The sequence below is a fragment of the Lepidochelys kempii genome, chromosome 10 (assembly GCF_965140285.1).
Source record: "Lepidochelys kempii isolate rLepKem1 chromosome 10, rLepKem1.hap1, whole genome shotgun sequence".
Classification (NCBI taxonomy): Eukaryota; Metazoa; Chordata; order Testudines; family Cheloniidae; genus Lepidochelys; species Lepidochelys kempii.
The window spans coordinates 47,552,814-47,571,405 of NC_136389.1; the positions used below are offsets into that span (position 1 = coordinate 47,552,814).

Sequence of the window (18,592 nt, forward strand, 5' to 3'; positions counted from 1 at the left end):
AAGGGGGCTGCGCGCACTGGCGGGTTGCATATCCTCTGGTGGAGCGGACTGTGCACAAGGGGGGTTGCACACAGACTCCATAGAGTGGGGAAGGGGCCGCGCACGTATTAGGGGCGTTATACACATGCTGGTGTATATCGTGGGGAAGGGAACTGCACACGAGGTGGTTGCACACATGCTACGTGCTGTATATAGTGGGGACGGGGGCTTTGCACACGGGGTGTGTATAGTGGGGAAGAGGACTGCACAGGAGAGGGTTGTATATGTGTGGAGGGGGCTGTGCACACGGGTTTGCACGCATGCTTGTGTATATAGTGCGGAAGGGGGCTGTGCACACGAGGTTGCACTCATGGGGCTGTGTATAGTGAGGAAGGGGGTTGCATGTGGGGAGAGGGGCTGTGCATACGGGGGTGGCACACATCCTTGTGTATGTAGTGAGGAAGGGCGCTGTGCACACCGGTTGCACGCGTAGAGGTGTATATAATGGGGAGGAAGGCTGTGCACAAGGGGGGGCATATAGGGAGGAAGGGGATTGCATATGTGGGGAGAGGGGCTGTGCACGCAGGGGGTTGCCCCACACTATGGCAGGATGTATCTGGGGGAAGGGTTCCCCCCGCAGGAGCCCGCATGCACAGAGGAGGGTGTTTCCCATGTACTCAGGCGGACCCTGCCCGGGCTGGGTGAACAATGGGGCCGGCGCCACGCCTCCAAGTGGAACCCTGGTGGGGGGCTCGCGTGACCCGACGACACCGGGCTCCGCCCCCTGCCCCCGGCGCTGCTGGGCTTCAGGCAGGGAACTACCTCTCCCAGCGTGCCCGGGCCGGGAGGGGCGTGGCCGCCGCTCCATCCCGGATCTCCCCTCGCTCGGCCGGCGGGGCGGTGCAGGCTGGGGAAGCGGGCACCAGGCGGAGCCATGGCGGAGCTGAGAGGTGAGCGGCGGCCGGGGCCGAGCCGCTCTGGCGGGGATGCTGGGCGGGTGGGTCCCATGGCCTTGGGGAAGGGGCTGGGCTCGAACCTGCCCCAGCTGCTCAGACACCCCCGTCCGGGGATGCGCCTTCCTCGCGGCAGCGTCTGGGGGCAGCGGCCGGCTCCCTGCAGAGCGGGGCACATGGCACCTCCTATGCCGGCAGGGAATCCGCCAGGTCACCGCCAGGCTCCTAGGCCAGGCGTCCCTGGGGCTGGGGTAGCACCGCCCTGGGTTCTGTGGGGGCGGGGCAGGACGCCTGGGTTCTATTCCTGGGTCTCACATGAAAGGTGTATTGATGGGGGGCGGAGAGGCAGGACTCCTGGGTTCTGTTGGTGGGTGGGAAGGGAAGGTACAGGGGCAGGACTCCAGGCTTCTATTCCTGTCTCTGGAAAGGGATTGGGGTCCGTTGGTTTGTGGGGAGAGGCTGGGGGTCTGGACTCTTGGGTTCTATTCCTGAGTGCTGCTGATTTCCACATGTGGTGTTGGTGCAGCCTCTCCTCTGTACTTCTGTTTGTGTGTGGAAAATGGGTGTCATGGTCTTTGCCCACACCTCTGCCATCCACAAAACTGCCATGTGAGAGACAAACTCTGTAGCTCGCTGGTTCGGGCACTCTACAAGAAGGTGGGAGGTCCCGGGTTCTGGCCCTCTGCTCCAATCACTCTTTAATTATTTATCCACAATGGAACAGCTTGAACAGGAGAGACTGAGGGAGGCCCTATATATATATATAGGGTATATCAGACTATCCCATAGCTCAGTGCTTAGCACACTCTCCCAACAGGTGGGAGATGCCTGTTCATATCATTTCTTGTCAACATCTCCCATTGATAGTTGTAGGTGGCCCCTCGCCTAGCATGCTGGCTTTTGTGGATCGCATTCTAAGGTGCCTATCTCCACTCATTGTATAGGAGCCTAGTGGCCCAACAGCTCTGTGGATCACAGTGTCGTTCCTGTGATTTTCTAGGTGCCATGTGTCGCTCCCACCCTCTCTGTCTGTCCAGGCTCTCCTGTGGTCCCCATCATTGTAGTATATGGAGTTAAATAAGGGTTGGGTTGGTTGTTGTTGTTTTGTTTTGTTTTTTTGATGAAAGCTTAAATTCTGCAGAAATCAGTGGCTTTGCTTACTCCACCCTCCTCTTCCTTGTCCCTTTCCACTTGTTAGGGAAAGTTTCCTGCTTAGCACTGGCAAGTAGAGTTTTCGAGGCCTACCAGGGATGCCAAGCCCTGCGTGAGCACTTGGTGAATCCAAGAACGCAGGTTCAGCCAGGCCTGCAAAGTCTGCTTAGGACCCCGAAGATCAAAGATCTGCCATCAGCAATGTGACTGACGCATGAGAAGGAGTGGAAGTCAGCTTACCTTCCCACAACTGTGTGGGCTGTGCGAATGGCAGTGTAAACACATTTTTGTCTGGCTCAGCAGGCATGACTCAAAGACAACGAGGCAGATCTGGGGTGTGAGGATGCCATATTTACCCAAAAAGAAAAGGAGGACTTGTGACACCTTAGAGACTAACAGATTTATTTGAGCATAAGCTTTCGTGAGCTTCATCTCACTTTATCGGATGCATTCAGTGGAAAATACAATATTTACACAGTCACACTTTAAACCATGTTGGGGAGGAGGTTTGGCCAGTTTTGGAGCTGGAGGCTCTTGGAATAGTTGAATGTCTTACACTGGGGCACAGATCTTTCACCGACATTTGTTGCTCTAAACTGAAATTGTCTCGTAGTGAAACATACTGGACTTGAGGTAGTGGACATGCGTAGAACTGGACTGTGTGGTGCTAGACCAGAGCATGTGGGTTTGGACTGGAGGGTATTGAGAAAACTAAGGCTCTAAAAGCATGAATGGTGTGGAGAAAATGAATAGGGAAGTGTTCTTTACCCCTTCATTTACCACGAACCAAAGGTCATCCAGTAACATTAATAGGCAGCAAGTTTAAAACAAACAGAAGGAAGTACTTCTTCACGCAACACACAGTCACTTTGTAGAACTCGTTGCCAAGGGATGTTATGAAGGCCAAAAGTATAACGGATCAAAAAAGAATTAGATAAGTTCGTGGAGGATTGGTCCTCCAATAGCCATTAGCCAAGATGGGCAGGGATGCAACCCCATGTTCTGGCATCCCTAAACCTGACTGCCAGAAGCTGGTACTGGATGATAGTGGGTGGATTGCTCTATAACTGTTCTGTTCATTCATTCCCTCTGAAACATCTGCCACTGGCCACTGTTGGAAGTCAGGATACTGGACTAGAGGGATCAGTGCGGCCTTTCTTATGCTCTTATGAGCTGACGTGGAGGAGCTGTAGAACCATGCCATTAGCATGTGCTCAATGCTGTGCAAAACACATCATCGCAGCTCCAAGGATCGTGTGTTCTAAATTAGAGACGCAGGACCATTCAGATCTATAAAAATGGTCTCTCCTGGGCCTCTAGGGGCTACTGTAATACAACTAATCCTAATAATCCATCGTTTTCTCTGGTGGATGTTGTTTAAAAGTCTTAATGGAAGAAGTGAGTTTTCAGGAGGGGAAAGTGGTTGGGTGTATGGGAGAGGAAGACTGCTCTGAGTATGAGGAACAGCATGGGAGGAAGCATGAGGATGAGTGTGGGAGAAGGACACAAGGCAGTTAGGGGCCAGGATAAGTTGTGCAGAGACCTAGAGATGGGGAGCTTGAATTTGATAGAGGAGCCGAAAGAGGAATGCGGATGGGATGCTGCATTGATCTGAGCGACAATATTTTGGAGGGTGCAGCTTCCCAGAGGGGAGAAGGTTGCAGCAGTGGAGGCAAGAGGGGGGGTCAAAGTACGGACAGGAATTTTAGCCGGGGGAGTCAGGTGGCTGGGATGTGGCAATGTCAGGCCATTTTGTGAGCTGGTGATTTTTGCCCAACGTGTCCTTGGATAACCCTTTGTTTTTGTGTTTGCTTAGTGTTTCCCCTGTCCTGCGTTGTGCAGAAATATGCCTGGGGGAAGATTGGTCTGGACAGTGAAGTGGCCAAGCTGCTGGCTAGCAGTGATCCACTGGCACAGATCGATCCAGACAAGCCATATGCTGAGGTAAGCCTCCAGCTCCCTCTCTCTGCCCTTCTTCTGTGACACAGGTTTTGCTGAGATCCCAGAGTCAGCCACTTTCCCTCCCCTGTCTCCACCCTCATGACTGAGGCCAAAAGTTGGCTTCTTCCTTTGGAACATTGCAGCTATTACACACATGAATAGAATCTATAGTGGCAAGTGTGCTCTTGATCCTCATGCTTCAAGGCATAAGCAGATCACCAGCTGAGGTCAGGCAGGAATTTGAATCCCTTTTCCTTGCACTTCGCTGCAGTGCAATGCTAACAGAGTGGGCAAAGGGGAAGGGGTGGGTGGGGATGGGGGACCTGGTCTTTGTTTGAAACATTGCATATCTGCTGCTGCGGGAGGCAGGGTACTGGACTGGATGGAATGGTGGTCTGCACCACTGTGGCAATTCTTGTGTTTCGAAAGGTACTGAGGAGAAGATCAAGATCAAGCCTGGCAGATCAGACCTCTGTATACTTTGACCTAGCTGGGAGATGAGGAAATAATTGTAGGTGGGTGGATGTGAGAGATGCGCTTAGAAACTAAGGGGGATGCTGATATTCAGTCTGAACTGTAGCAGGAAGCAAAAGCTGAGAATTCAAGTACAGACAACCCTACCTCCTTTCCCCCTCTCCTTGAACCTGTCTGTTTGGCCTATTTTGTAAGCCTGTCGAGAACCATGCTGGAGATGCTAATGGCTTTGTCTTGTCCCTCTTTTTCCATCCCACAAATGCCTGTTCCAGCTCTGGATGGGAACCCACCCCAGAGGCGATGCTGTTATTCTGGATAATCGAATTCCCCAGAAGACCTTAGGACAGTGGATAGGAGATAATCCTGGATGCCTGGGATCCAAGGTCAAGGAGACTTTCCAGGGCCAGCTGCCTTTCCTATTCAAAGTGCTGTCGGTTAACACAGCCCTGTCCATACAGGCCCATCCCAATAAGGTAAGAAGCTGTTCTGAACCCCCTCTGAGTGCACTTCTGGGGCCTTGCAGGCAGCCTCTCTGCAGATGTCCCTGATGTAAGCTATGCTGCTGAGCCAGGACTGCTGTCGTGGCATGATGCTCAGGAGTGCACCATGTTCATGGTCCCCTACCCACTGAGCTCTGGAACGGTTGCAGATGCTGCCAACACCTGGCTGTTGCACTCCATGCCCAGAGGCTGCTTGGTACCTGACAGAGCATAGCTAAAGACAGACCTTGCTCCAAAGCCAGTGCAGATACAAAAACAATCCCCCCTTAGAATCAGAGAATATCAGGGTTGGAAGGGACCTCAGGAGGTCATCTAGTCCAACCCCCTGCTCAAAGCAAGACCAATCCCCAACTAAATCATCCCAGCCAGGGCTTTGTCAAGCCTGACCTTAAAAATATCTAAGGAAGGAGATTCCACCACCTCCCTAGGTAACGCATTCCAGTGTTTCACCACCCTCCTAGTGAAAAAGTTTTTCCTAATATCCAACCTAAACCTCCGCCACTGCAACTTGAGACCATTACTCCTTGTTCTGTACCCTTCAACTTGCACTCATCCAGCCCCCCTGGGATGAGACGCATCTTGCTTCTCACCTGCATGGATGCCCCAAACGTGCTGTGGTGGCTGGAGGGGACGAACACGGCATGGCCTCTAGGTCTTGAGAAGGAGCCCTGCCATGTCACCATCAGGTCATATTGTATTTTGACCCCATTGGTCTCAATGGCTGTGACAGAGCATGGAGCACATGGCAGAGTAGCTCTATGTTAGAACAGGTCATTCAGTAAAACGCCTTCACTGCTTCTCCCAAGTTGCTTCCCTCAGTATAGGGACACGCCCAGTGTGATGCACAGAAATAAGAACAACGGGAACATAAGTGTCTGTTGTGTCCTCTGCACAATAGGCTACCGTTGAAATAGCACCCATCCAGGTGTAGTGTAAGGGTGAGGCCTAGGTGTCTACTTCAGCACCAGTCGTCTTTGACCTTTTGCCTGTTACAACTGGCCCAGTCAGGCCCCCTGAGCATCTAATGCCGGTCTGGCATGTTGAGCAGTGAGCCTGATCGGGCCCTGGCAGTGCTCCTATGTACACTGCTGCTTTGTGCGACTATGAATTGTAATAGCTTAATGCAGATCAGCCAGTGTGTGTTGTGTACAAGGGGCTTTAAACATAAGGCAACAGTTCTGTTGGTCATAAACTTTTTTTAAAAGCTCTTTGTACAAAACCTAAATACTGGGCTTGAATCAGCCACTGGGTGTCGTGGCCAGCTCTGACTGCTCGTTTGAGGAGCTGTTGTATTACTCTGTAACAAGAAGAGGGCATGAGGGCAATAAAACATTCCTTTTGCGTCATAAGGCTAGGCCCTCGCCCCTGAGATGTTTGTTCTCCACCCATTTCCTGGGGAGGAAATAACTGAATGAAGCACGGGAGAACGACTACGCTCCTCTTGGGCAGAGCATGGGGCTGGAGCTCTCGCTGAGGGGTGTTAAGTGCTATGATCTCAGCAACTGGTTCCCATCTGATATCAAAAAGCAGCTTTAAATTAGAAATGCAGAAAGAGTCATTTGACAGGAAGCCTTCAGCTCAGCAGCAAGTGCCAATGCCTACTACCGAGCCCCCTCTATTCAGCCTGGTGAGAAGTGCACAGCGGACTAAACGCAGGGGACATCAGCCCAGCCCTTGCTAGCCTGTGCTTGTATCCCAGATCTCCTTGGTGCTGCAGTGTTGCCATGTCTGCTGACTGCACCTGCATTTCCTCAGCGTCCTGTGTTTTTAAATGTGCAGTTGCGGTGCTGAAGTGTCCTGGGGGGGGGGCGCAGCAGTGGGCAGAGAAGAGAGGTAGGTGGGGGGATTCAGTGGGAATGTTTCACTGGTTGGGCATTTGGGCTAAAGCCTGGTATGTAGCTAGCCGTAGCCCCTCTCTGGGAAGCCACGAAGATGGTGCAGTGAGGGAGCCCAGGGAGTGAGAATTCTGCCTGGGATGAGTCACTCTGACCCCTGGGGCAGGACTGGCTCTCCTCATTGAATCCATTTGCTGGCATACCCGAAGCCCTGTGGGATCTCTTTCCCCAGGATGCAGCCTCCCAGCGCGTGAGCTGGCGAGGAGGGACCTAGTTGTTGAGGGGGGATCACCCGGGCTTTGACTCTTCTTGTCCTCGTCTCTCCTCTCTAGGAGCTGGCGGGGAAGCTTCACGCCCAGTTTCCTGAGCACTATCCAGATGCCAATCACAAGCCAGAGATGGCCATTGCGCTGACCCCATTCCAGGGCATGTGTGGCTTCCGGCCCGTGGAGGAAATTGTGGCTTTTCTGCAGAGTAAGCACCAGGTGGTGCTGCTGGCTGGGGATGTGCTGGGCAGGGCAGGAGAGGGGGGCTAAAGAGCTCCCAAGCTTGGGACTGCCGACTAAGAGGAAGGGTCAGATGCTATGGTGGCGGGGTGGGGCAAAAGGGGAGGGCTGAGCACTTGCAGGGGTTAATAAGATCCCCTTCAATGTATCTCTGAAGCTGGGCTGGGTATATCATCCTCCAGCCCCTGGCGGTGGCCCTCCAAGCAGAGCCCTGCAGGGAGGAGAAATGCCAATGCATAAGGCCCCAGTCTTGCACTCCCCTCTCACTGGGCCTGCCTGCAGGGGGCTGATCACTCCGACTGACCAGCCGTGATTATGGGGGCTGTTCCATTGCTGAGCCCCTCGCCCCCCCAGGGGAAGCTGCCCTTGCCGGATGGCAGGAGCAGCACATTTGCTGCCCTAGCTTCGTAATGCAGAACATCACCTGGGATAAGGCTCAGCGGAGCAGCTCGGAGACACTAAGCCAGCCTGGACCTGGGGCTAGCACCTTCATGTTGGCAGTTACTGTATCCCTTCTACAGGCTTTTCAAACACAGGTGCCTAAAACAGAGATTTAAATGCCTAAGTGTGCACCAGAGTGCAAAGCTGGGCCCTGGGAAGGCAGGGATGGGGCAGGGGCTCCTGGCTTCTATGGCCAGCTCTGTGACCCTAAGCCAGACGCTTTGTAAAAGGGGGCGTGGTGTTAGCAGCCCATCCCTGTGGGGGTAGCTGAGTGGGTGGGTTTGCCCCTGCTATCCTACCCCAGCCTGGGCCACTGACGGGCATCTGCCCTTTGCAGAGGTCCCCGAGTTCCGGGCGCTGATCGGCAACGTGGCAGCGGAGCAGCTGGAGCGCAGCGTGTGCAATGACCCCCGGGGCGTGTCTGCTGCGCTGCGGATCTGCTTCACCAGAATGATGAAGAGCGAAAAGAAGGTCTTTGTGGACCAGCTGAACATGCTGGTGAAGAGGATTTCCCAGGAAGGTTTGTTCGGCGCCTGCCCGTGACATGGAGAGCCCCGCGTCCCGGGGGTGGGGTATATGTGTGTCAGGGATGTGGCTGTCTCTTCTTCCTGTCCGTCCAGGGGGAGGAAAGTCCCTTGGAGCTGGGACGACTCAGAGGCTACCTGCATGGATCCTTGCCCCATGCTGACCCTGGCAATGCCCTGGATTAGTGAAGGGGATGGAGCTGCCATGGATCTTTGGTGGCAAGCAGGCGTCTTGGAGTGGATAAGAGGGGGCAGCATCTTTGTGGTTACTGACTGGCTCTCGCTGTCAGGGCTTTTAACAACGCCCTGGGTGGGTGGGTGATCATATTGGGTGTAATGTCTGGGTTCGCTAGGGGGATGCTGCAGGTGGAGAGGGCATGACACACAGGACAGAGTGCATTTTTCACTGCCAGCTCCTCCCCAGCTCCAGTCTTTGGACTATCCCTCCCACAGTGCAGCCGACCAACCTTGCTCCAGAATAACCAAGGGCTGTGCCCTTTACTTCCTGGTGTTTGGTCTCGTGGGTGCTAGCTGAGTCTGTTACATTGTCCGCCACCTCCCTGCAGGAACAGCACCATCTCCCCCTGCCATTCCAGTCCAGGCAGAGCGCCTTGGGGAAAGCAGGTTCGCCATCAGAGGCAGGAAACGTCCCCTGAAGTGCACACAACCTCCGAGCTCTACGCTGCTTTGCTCATGTAGGAGAGACCTAGCTGTCTGCTGGTTGGCCAGTGACAGTCTGTGAAATGGGGAGTGGCTACAGGATGCACCTGTCCTGTAGAGCCCCCTGCTGGCCAAACGTGGCTTGCTGCCATTCCCTGCCTCAGTTTCCATTCACCAGGGTTTCCTGTCTGTCCTGGACATTCGTGGATTAATCCTCTGGTTGGGTCACTCTGAGTTCATTCCCCTTCTGGGGTAACAAATGTCCAAACAAAGTTCTTTTGCCTAACTTGGGCTCCTCTTCAGCCTGCCTTCTGGGCTCCCTTTATCCCCGAGTGGAGAGACCCAAAGTGCTGACTCCCAAGCCACTTCCCTGGTGTCCTTCCAGCCGAAGTCAGGACTTGCTCCCTAGAGTTCCTTCACCAAACTAAATTCCCTGCCCCTTGTGAGGCCTGGTGTTTATCAGGCTGCCACCTGACTCCCACTGGGAGGCAGCTAATTGTGGCCTAGGCAGGGCTGATTGAACAGGGCTGGCTAGCATCTGGCCTTTAAAGGGGCAGGCCATCCTGGAACAGGAGCTTTATGAGACAGAGCCCCCGAGCCTGACCATATTCCCTACCATACAACCCCTGAGAGGACGGATCAGCTGAGCGCACGGTGGGGTATGTGGTCCCTGACTGCTTGGGGGTGTTAAAGATCCTAAGTCACTTGTGAGACGCATGTGTAGCCCTAGCATCCTGACAGCGATCGGTCTTGGGTCCCTACGCTCCGCCCTCTGACTTTTACCTGAGTGTGACACCTCTTCATTGCCTGCCCTGGGAAGCTTTGCTGGTGTTCGCGTTCCCAAAGTGGCTGCAGTTCAGCCCCTCCCTCTGTATTTGTACAGGCGCTGTGTAAGTTGCCCTGGAGCGATACCACCACGAAAGGCCTCTGATTTGTGAGTTCAGCACTGAACATGAGTAACGTTATGGCTTGGGGACAACACCAGGGGCTTCAGATCCCTCCCTGTGCATAGTTTATCCAGTAAAAATAAACTGAGTGGAGCAGCCATGTGGGCCTGGAGGGCGCATGTGTATTTATAACCAAAGAGTAACAAGCATGGAGAGGATTTTGCCTCCTGCCCTCCCTGCACCAGCAGGGCAAAGCTCTGAGTGTTCTTGGCAGGAGCTTGTTCTATCCCAGCGTGGTCTTTCCCGTCAAGGCTGATCTGCTCCTTGAACCAACCCAGCAAGTGTTTGCCCGACAAGCAGTAGGAGAGGAGCGTCCGTCTGTGTGACATGGCCCACAACCATGAGTGAGGGCAGACTGTCAAGAAGCAGGGTGCAAATCCCAAATTAGCTGTGAGTCCTATACATAGATTTCACCAACCACCTAACAAGTGTGAACTCGTAAAGCCTTAAAACAGCCTTAACATGGAGTCTCTGACACTGGGGCACTCCAGTTTGTCTTGCAAACCGGTCTTTGTGATACAAGCTCCCTTGCGCCCAAAATCCCAACAATATTCAGGTTACTCCCAGTCACTTATCCCAGGTCAATTTTACCTTAGATCTCTTACCAGAGGCAATGCTTGTAGCCAGTCCTGTGATTAACTAAAGATTTATTAACTAGGAAAAAGAAATGAGCTATTTACAAGGTTAAAGCAGGTAAACATACACGAGTTACAGGTTTAGGTTTCAAAAGGTAACAGACACGTGCTGTAATATGCAAGCTCTATATGTCCTTTAGGGCTAACCCAAGTCATAGCATGCTTATGCCTATGCTTAGAATTATTGCCCTCTCTGAATTCCAGGCAGCATAGTCATAACAATTCCTCCTTGGCAGGGATTTTTATGCCCTTCCCCCAGCTTTGAAGCTGTGATGGGATGCGGGCTTGTGCATATCCCCTCTTCATGGGTGTGGGGGGAGCAATCGCCAAAGTCTTTTGTTGACTGATGTTCCACAATGGCTTGTCTGGTGTCTAGAGGCCAGGCTGGGGAGAGATGACACCTCTTGTGGTAAACTGGCACTTCACACTTGGTGATGTCTCTCCTTACTGTCCCTCCTTTTTTTCTTTTTATTTTACACTTCTAGCACACACCCATTACCTTATACCATGGGGTACAGATACTACAAGTAGGATTAATGCAGGCAGCAGCCTGCAAGCATTCCACACAATCTAAACACTAATCTCATTCTTATAATTCTTGTATCTGTTTTCACTATCGTAACCCACAGGGAGCCAGACTGGTTTCCAGCTCTGCATTTGTCAGTGTGCAGTGAGGCCTGCACCTTGGCATGAGTTGGCACCTGGTCTGCCAGGCTCACACTGCCCTCCCCCAAGCTTATGCCAGATCTTCGGCAGTCTCTCTTTCCTCCAGGTTGCTGGGGCTCTGTCGGGGAGGCTCCCAGAGCGGAAATACAAAGGAGCCCTTTTATGCCAATGGAGGGGAAGTGCGAGCCAAGCCAAAGAGGCCTCCTTTCTAATGAAGGAGTTTCAGGCCAAGTGAGGTTGCCCCAGTCTCTGCTCGAGCAGGAGCGGGGAGGAGGATCGGCTCCAAAAGGCCATTCTTGGATGCGGGAGAATGCCCCTCCTGACCTGCTGCTCCCCACTGGAAGAGGAGGGAGGGGCTGGAGTGGGAAATGTGGGGAAGGAGATATGGAGATGAGTATCTGTCCCTGGATGCTGGGGAGAGTGCGGCATGTGTGTGGAATGGGCAGGTGGGCAGAGGGCTTTGGAAGTGGAGTGAAGGGGTAGGTCCAGATGTGTGGTGATGTATCGTAGCTGGCAGGGTCTGTGTCTGGGGTGGTGGGGAGTAAGCATTTCTGCTATCCAGGAGATGCCCCTGTGGGAGAGAACAGGCCACTAGCAGCCTCTCTCCACCATGATCAATTGTTGGGTTTAGTGAGACAGGGTGGGGTGGGTGGCCTGTGATCTACCGGAGGTCAGGCTAGGTAATCAGTTCCTTCTGGCCTTATACTCTGACTATATGATCCCGCTGTCCCCAGACAGTGGCATGGGAAAAGCCAGCCAGCCCACCCATCTCTCCCCTAGAGCAGAGCCTGGGGACATTGGACCCTGTCTCTCTGGAAGTGGATGGATCTGGGTGAGGCTCATGTGGCTAATCAGGTCTGACTCATAACCACACCCAGGCAGGTTGAATCCCTCATTGGCCACCTGTCCTCGCTCAGCTCATCTCTGGGGATCTGGAGGGACTCAGATGTGCAGCCGGAAATGTCCAGGCCTGCCCTGGCCTCCTGATGAGGAGGGTTTGGGGAACCCCAAAGCCGTTGACACCTGACCCCTGGGCTGGCAGCACTGTACTGCCTCCGCTAGCGGGCTGTAAGCAAAGCAGGGGCTCTCGCAGAAGGGACTAAGTTGTGGGGCTGCTGCTAACCTGGCTTTGCCCTTGTCCCCCACAGATGCTGCGGGGAAGGACACCTCGGGGAGCAGCGGGAAGCTGCTGCTGCAGCTGCACTCGCAGTTCCCGGGAGACATCGGCTGCTTTGCCATTTACTTCCTGAACCTGGTGATGCTGCAGCCAGGAGAGTCCATGTTCCTGGGAGCCAACGAGCCTCATGCCTACCTCTATGGAGGTGAGTTTGACTGCCGGCTGTGCGGGTGTGTTCCCATGCCTAGCCAATGCTATTGAGACCGTTCTGAATAATAGCATTTGTGATTCCACTCATCGGTGGATAGTGGCTCCTATAATGGGATGGGCACTTTGTAACCCTGGCTACGGTAAGGCTGCCGCTGCCAATCATCATGATCCATGACTTATGCTGATCTCCAGGTTACACCTTATCTCAAGCTCCCTGCCTTGGCCATTGTGGGACCCGGGATACCAAACTAGGTGGCTCGTTGGCCTTTTCCAGTGAGGTCGCCACTAAGTGTCTCCACGGACAATGGAGTGAGAGGCTGCCGCTCGGATCGTGCTTTCTGATGTGTTGTGGAGGGAGGTGTTTCAGGCTCAATGTTGCCACCTGCTCCCCTACCCCATAGGTGCCCAGCCTGGCATTGACAGCAGCTGTTTGTGGGGTGTGGGGAGGAAGTGTTCTCTTACTCAGTGTCTCTGAGATGATGGGATGGCACGTTTCCCTGAGCCAGGCATCCCTAGTCTCTCCCGCTGTGAAGGGACGAAGGCTTTTCCTCCTGCCTGGAGCCTGCTGGAGCCGAGTTCAGACACCTGGCTTCTGATCGGGAGGGTCCCACCTTCTTGCACTGACACTGTGCTCCTTGCTCCCCAGACTGCATCGAGTGCATGGCATGCTCCGACAATACCGTGCGAGCCGGCCTGACGCCCAAATTCATTGACGTGCTCACCCTGTGTGAAATGCTGAACTACAACCCAGCGCCCAGCAGCTCCAAGGTCTTTGCCCCCACGCAGAGCCGCTTGGATCCCTGTGTCTACCTCTATGACCCGCCTGTGCCAGACTTCACCGTCATGAAAATAGAGGTGAGTGGGGACCCTGGATCAGCAAATTAACTGGGGGAAAAGGGGGTCTAGTAGCAGCATCAGACAGACTGCCACATCTCCTCCAACGGGAGCAAACAGAGACAGCATCCTTGCCTTTGGATCTCTCTAGCAACTTCTCCATTCCTCTCAACGAGCAGCAGTAAGTGGCTTTGCAAAAAGCTAAAGCTACACCTAAGCCTCCCTTGCCAAAGGCCATGTCACTGTGACGTGGGGTGGGAGGGAAGAGACTCCTTCCCAGTCAAGGAGTGGGAAAAAAACACATCAGTTGGGTTGCCCATTAACATCCAACTCTTATCCCCTTCCCCCCCAATGCTTTGACCTGAGATGAGATCACTGCATCCCCTCCCCAGCCTGTCGGAGTTCCCCCTTCCCTCCCACCTCCTGTACTAGAGGTAGGATCATGGGGTCAGCTCAACTGGGACAAGCCACACTGTGCTACTTTGAGACCATAAGGCGCTGGGATAAGGAGATCAATGATACTCAGACCTCAGTGGTTCAGTACCCACATTAGTGACCAACGTTACCCAAAAGACCCACAGTAGTACCTGGTTATAATACTATATTTAAACAGTATGATGGGAAATATGTAGGTTCTTTAATATATATTATTCTCACAGCAAATAAGTTAATAACTTAGTGCAAGTTGATAACTTAATTGTTTAATAACATAGTAAAAGCATCCTGATTGGTTAATAACGTAGACTGGCTAATAATTAAATCACAGCGTTTTAGTATCAGGCCCTGCAGAGAGCCCCAGGAGACATGAAAGAGCCACTTGCAGCTCCTGAGTATCACTGGACTCAGCTAGCTGGCTCTGGGACAGATGATGGTGTGTGTCTACCCATCCTGCCCCCTGAAGCCAGAGTGTCCCATGTCCTCCAGGGAGCTTTGCCTTCTATGCCTCTGGGTCCTGCTCCATTTCCCCCTCCTCCATCCTGCTGCTGCGCTGGTGTTGACAAGTTTCAGTTTGCTTTGAATGCAGGGCTGGGGGAGATACGCCCACCCCTTTCCTGGGTCACATGTTATCAGCCAAGCTCCAGTCTGAGCAGCACTAGGAGGTGCTAAACAGAGCAAGCCGCTCTCTTTGCTCAGTGCTTGGCATGGTGTCAGAGCTAGAAGGCCGCGCAGAGCTGAGACCTGGGGGTGTTTAGCTAGGCCTCGTGCTCTCACTTGAGGGAGGTAATGACAGGCTGCACCGCTGTTGGTTTTCCCCTCTTCCTGCTGTGCTCTACCATTCACTTGTCTCCCTCCCTCTCCTGGTGCTGTCTCAGCTGCACGGGCATCGCTGCACCATCTTTGGCTGCTCACCTCTCAACCGGGTGCTAGAGACTGACTCCAACATCTGGAGCTTGGCCGCTCTCAGTTATGCTGTGATCTCCCAGGGCTCATGGGGCTTGGGCTGCTGTGAGCAGAGGCAGGCTCCAGAGAGAAGTCACTGGGCAATGGGTCGTCTGAGGTACAAGTACAAGTGCCTCCTATGTCCTTGAGGAGGCAGAAACTTGGATCGGAATTTGAGCCCAGATTTGGTTTCCATGGCAAATGTGTTTCCACTGCAGATTCCCTCCGCTATTAAGCTGTACCTCATCTCAGCCATCGACTCTGCCAGTATCCTGCTGGTGATCCAAGGCACGGCCGTGGGCACCTCCACCGCCGCCATTTCTGAAATGACCCTGCGCCGGGGCTCAGTGATCTTCATCTCCGCCAACGAGAGCGTCTCCCTGCACCTGTCCTCCCTGGATGGAATGCTGCTCTTCCGAGCCTGCTGCCTCCTCTAGCCTGGGACGCTTGGCACCTACCCTGCTGTGACTCCACGTAGAATAGATAGAAACTGGTCTGCGCAAACTAGACTTGCGCATGATGGGTTAGCTTGAAACTTGCCCACAAACCACTGTGTCCAAATCCAAAGCAGCAGGGTCCCAATCTGTAGAAGCAGCAACTCCAACTCCCATCCCCTGACTTGCCTCTCTCCAGCTCCCAGCATTAAATGACGTGCTGGGAGGAAGAGTCCATTTCCTTCCCCCCTCCCATTATATAACACTATAGCGGCAGCTGCTCTCATGTCTGCTCCAAGCGGATCTGGAGAGCAGTAGGTGAGTTTCCCTAACACAGTGCGTCCTGTAGTGCCAGCAGAGCATTACCTGCCCGGTGACATCTCCTTTTGGGCCCAAGTGGGCCATGGAGTTGTAGCTGGAAGGGGGTAGGGAGAGCGTGGTTGGGATTTGTATGGTGGTAAGATAGCTCCAGAAGGGACTCCGACCACAACTGGAAAGCACAGTACTGCAAGGGAATGCTGTGCCAGCCTGCCCGGGGGGAAGCCATAGAATAAGATTGTTCGGTTGTTGCAGGAAACTCTCCGTGCTTTTTCTCCTAGCTCGTCAATTTCCATGCCTAGCGATGCAGTTTCAAGCCCCGTGATCCCCTGTTCCCAGTGGAGCCCTTACCCTTTTAGCTGGGAGGAGACTAGTCCCCAGCCATAAGCAGATTCCTGTGCTGTGCAGGGGAGAGATGCTCCCATGAACTCTGTTGAAAGGTTCCATCTCAAGTGGCCTTGATCATCTTGCTGTCTTGTATTTGAAATAGGTGCTGGGTATAATGGAGAACTCATGTGGTGCTCGCCCCAATCTGTCCTAAGCAGTTCCTGCATCAGATAGGCTGACAAGTGGGATTGAATCTGTGGCCTGTCAAAGTCTCCTCTGTGCCTGCCACATGCTAGCATTATTGACTCACTTTCATGAACAGCAAGTGCATCCGCAAACCCATCAGCCAGCAAACCCTCTCTCCCATGTGCCCACTTTACTGAGGCCCCTGATCCTTGGCCTAAAGCCTTAGTTTGGAGATGGGTATTAGACACTCCACAGCTGCTCTTCCAAAGGCTGCAGCACCTGACCCATCCAGTTGTTTCTGGGGATGATAGTTATTCCATTGTGTGCACGTGCAAATTACCCATTTCTCCTAGAGGTAGAGTGTGGGGGAGAGTCAGGGGTGGAGTAAGGCTTATAGAGAGCCCAAAGTGACCAAATGTGCTTTTGGCAATTAAAGGGGAAGGGTGTGTGTGTGGGGGGGGGGGGCACAATGCAAAGCTGTGCTGGATCAGCCAGACTCTTTATGCAGGCCTTCCTCTACCACTGCCAACAGAATTGCCTTGGGCTTAAACTTCCTATCTTCATAACAACAAATGAAGTGGGGGCTGTGAGAATTCCCCTCCCTCCCCCTGTAAATTCTGCCACAGCAAGGCACATTCCCTAAAGCAAGATGGGGGGGGGGGGCAAACTGTGCACTTTTAAGACTGGTAAGGGGCTATCCTGCTCTGAAGCAGGCATCTCTGAGAATAGTTGGATGCAGAAGCTGTGGTGGTGAGGAATTAGAGTAATGGTCAGCATCAGAGCTCCTGAGTTTTATTCCTGCTTCTGCCTCACTGTAGGATTGTCAGCAAGTCACTTAACTTCTGTACCTCCATTCCTTTACCTGCAAAATGAGAATAACTGATCTACCTCACAGGAGTGTTGAGGCTGCATGGATGAATGTTTGAAGTGCTTGGAACTCCTTGGCTGAAATGTGCTATGATGTTATCCTTGCCCTTTGCTGGGGCATGAGGAAACGGTCTTAGCTGGAACTGTGTTCAGATTGCTGGAGATAGTGTTGAAGGGGGAAGCTTAAAGGGTGGTTAGTTCAGTTTGCTGGACCCAGTGCTGAAGGGGGAAGCTCAAAGGGTGGTTAGTTCAGTTTGCTGGACCCAACAGGTTGCTCTTGCTAGATTTCATTGTTGGTTAGCCATGACTCCCATGTTCATATGCTAGTGCTATCAGTTATATAGGGCCAGGCTTTCTACAGCCCAGTACTCTGTCCTGGCAAGATTGTGACACTACCAAAGCCTGGTGCTATTTCAGTGTGCCTACAGCTATAGATATTGGCTGGATGTTAGACTATAACAGGAGAGGTCATCCCTCCAGGGAGTGGTTGGCTTAAGCTTCCAGATAGCAGTTGCTGGCATTTTTGGTGGGAAGTGACCTGGTTGCATCATTCCACAAGAGAAGAGATGTGCGCCCACAGTGCTAACGTTAAGGGTAGCTTAGGTGTGGTTTGTTCACATCTTAATGGCAGTCCCAATGTGTAGCCCTTAAACGGCCTTTGTTCCCATTGTGGTGTCTAGGTCAGGCAGCACCATAGTGCCATCAGTATTAAAGAATTCACTTTAGTTTTCTAAACCCAGAATGATCTGCTGTGAACACACAGGCTGCAGCAGCCAGCTGTGGTGATAAACTTCCATTTGTGGAGTTGATCCTTGTTCTTTCACCTGCCTGTTGCTCATTTCAATCTTTTAACCATAGAGACTCAGCCAGGGCTCCGTCCCTCTTCAGTTCCTTGTTCCATGGGGGTGTGGTTCATCTATCACTTATCAGATTAATCTAGGTTAAGTACCTTGGGACCCAGTGAGAATTACATAGCATCAAACTCCACTCCAGTGGCATAATCCCCCCTTTGTTTGGCTTTAAGGAAAAGCTCCTATTTTGATGTAATATTTTAGGCAATTCCTCTGTTGAGAGGGGAACACAGTGTTGTTGTAGAATGAAGCTGTGCTCTTAACTTGATTCATTCTGGAGCCCCAAGAGTTAAATAGCTTCAGAGGGGTAGCCATGTTAGTCTGGATCTGTAAAAGCAGCAGAGAGTCCTGGGACACCTTATAGATTAACAGACATATCAGAGCATGAGCTTTTACTACATTGGATGCATGGAGTGGAGAGTTAAATAGGCTCTGTGGGGGTGGGGGGGGGGAGAGAGAAGGAAAGCTGAGGAAAGAACTGAACCCTAGGAGGAGCTAGCCTTAGGCATATAACCTGTATTTATGAACCACTGGTGAGTGAGACTTTTCTTCCAACACACCTGGCTGTGCTGGTTTGACTTGTCCACCATGTGCTGCTCTATCAAGAGCTATAAATCCATTTAGCAGGGTGGCACAGGTGGGGCACCAGTGACAAAGAACCATGCAGCATGGTATGTCAACAGCTAGGGTATATTCATGGACTGGAATGTTGTAACAAAGAGGAATAAATAAAGAGTCACTGCAGAAGACAAGCCCTGGTCTGCACTTTATTTCAAAATGGGTATTAGGAAGATAACCAAAATGTGCCTGTGACCCCTGGAAGAGGAGGGTATTCTCTTACCCAGGATCAAAGCT

The 18,592-nt window shown here is 52.7% G+C and overlaps 1 protein-coding gene across 1 annotated transcript; it reads left to right on the forward strand.

The window, feature by feature from the left end:
- Positions 1 to 791: 791 nt before the first annotated feature.
- Positions 792 to 18,489, forward strand: MPI (mannose phosphate isomerase). Its single transcript, XM_073363303.1, has 8 exons — positions 792 to 929; positions 3,901 to 4,028; positions 4,772 to 4,972; positions 7,167 to 7,308; positions 8,119 to 8,301; positions 12,362 to 12,535; positions 13,187 to 13,395; positions 14,973 to 18,489. Exons 1-8 carry the CDS (start codon positions 914 to 916, stop codon positions 15,189 to 15,191), a joined length of 1,272 nt encoding a protein of 423 aa, XP_073219404.1. The 5' UTR covers positions 792 to 913; the 3' UTR covers positions 15,192 to 18,489.
- The last annotated feature ends 103 nt before the right edge of the window (positions 18,490 to 18,592 follow it).